Here is a 1,806-nt window from a genome sequence, read left to right as displayed (position 1 = left end):
TATATATATAATAGTAATATATATAATAATTATGCTTTACGCATAATTACCACTTTACGGAATAGGATATATCTATTATAATTGAATATTTTTCTATAATTTAATGACCTTAAAAGTGACGATAAATTCTATTAATCTTATAATTATAATTATTTGTAAATTGATTTTGTCATACCTGTCAAAGGAAGCTTAAGGAATGGAATCCTTTGCTTAAAATCATGTAATAAGACGATGCCTTTAACGGAATCTAAACTCCTCAAATTTTGAATACGAAATTCGCATAATGATGAATCGCGTCGCTAACGTGGAAATGAAGCGACTCGATCTAGTCTCAATTAACGTGCACCACGGTTGCGCGACGTAACGTCATGTAAATTAGAGCGTAGCTCCCGACATTACTCTACGACGGTTGTTATCACGAAGGAATCGACCGGATGTACTGGATGCAGTGGTGGAGATAACGGTTGTTTCCTACGGGCGACGTATCTAAAGTAGATAAGCCACGAAATGCGGAAATCTGCGGACGAAAGCAAGTTATTTTGATGATGGCTTATTTATTATCTCTATGTCGCTGTTAAATTAGCTATCTTATTTTCCTCACCTTGTGTAGATATATCTTTTCATTTAATTCCATTTTGCCTCTCTTATTATAATTAATATAAGATAAATCAAATCAATTGCTTTTTTTTCCATGTTTATGTTACGTACGTTTAAAAAAGATTAATTATATTAATAGAAAAATATATTTATTGCCGAATAAACATATAATTACAGAATTTTTAATTTTGAAATATTTTTAGAATTATACTACATAGATGTTGGAAAGGAATTAAAAGTTAGAAACTAAGAATATACATTAGAATTCGAAGAAATAAAAATAATTCGTAATGTCAACTGAAATTACGTGCCGTTGATAAACAAAAATGATGAGCGATTGAAATTACCACAGGTTTATCCATTTGCGTGGAGCGTCCCGGTAACGAGAGTCTGGACAAATACGTGGGCGTGAACAAGTGGAAACTATCGACCAATATTGCTGGTAGCAGTAATCAATACAGCCAATCGACCAGTTCGATCTGTCACGGAAGATGGTACGGCGATTCGAAGCTGGTAGATTGTCACGATTGGCGATGCGTCCGAAAATCGACTCCGTACACCACGCAATGGCTCCGACGTCGACGTCGCAGGGGAGCAAATAGCAATGCCGTCGTCAACAATACGGATAGAGTCATAAGAAGGCGAAGAAGAGGCAGACGACGGAAGAGGAGTAGAAGAAGAAGGCGCGACGTCGCTGTCGCGAAGCGGTGAATGTTTTCCGGAGATTTCTCCGACAGCTCTTGTGAATGTCATCGGTGTTAGAATCCCTTTCTTCTATCTATTATTATTTATTATGCAGGATATATCGTAAGATGTTAAAGATACAAAATGAGATTCTTTGAGAAACTTTATTCTAATTTGATCAAGCAGTCGATTTTTTCGTAGCAAAAATATTGAGGCCTCAATTTGAAATTATAATTAACTGAAAACCGACACCACTTCGCAAAATTAAGTTTCAAAGCTACAAGTAGATAGACAAACGAAAACTTACTTCTTATTTAAGTTCAAGTGTACTTTAATAAGATTTTAATTTGAGACTATTTCATTACCGAGGCATTTAATTTTAAGAATTAGAAAGATGGCGTTCAATTAAATTTTCGCTGTAGAAAAATTAGCTTCGAATTAGTCAAAGAATTCATTCTTAAAATGTATGCAGACTATATTACAATGTATCCTGTATATATATATATATATATATATATATATATA

The 1,806-nt window shown here is 33.9% G+C and overlaps 1 protein-coding gene across 1 annotated transcript in view; it reads left to right on the top strand.

The window, feature by feature from the left end:
- The window catches only part of LOC108684873 (somatomedin-B and thrombospondin type-1 domain-containing protein-like), a 12,030-nt gene extending 10,722 nt beyond the window's left edge, over positions 1-1,308 (top strand). The window contains exon 5 of the mRNA XM_018189398.1: positions 950-1,308. Coding sequence (XP_018044887.1) covers positions 950-1,308 — 359 coding nt within the window. The remainder of the gene's footprint in view (positions 1-949) is intronic.
- Positions 1,309-1,806: the final 498 nt, after the last annotated feature.

This window comes from Atta colombica, unplaced genomic scaffold (assembly GCF_001594045.1).
Source record: "Atta colombica isolate Treedump-2 unplaced genomic scaffold, Acol1.0 scaffold141, whole genome shotgun sequence".
Lineage (NCBI taxonomy): Eukaryota > Metazoa > Arthropoda > Insecta > Hymenoptera > Formicidae > Atta > Atta colombica.
The sequence above is the reverse complement of the archived record's forward strand: the minus strand, read 5'-3'. Positions and strand labels throughout refer to the sequence as shown.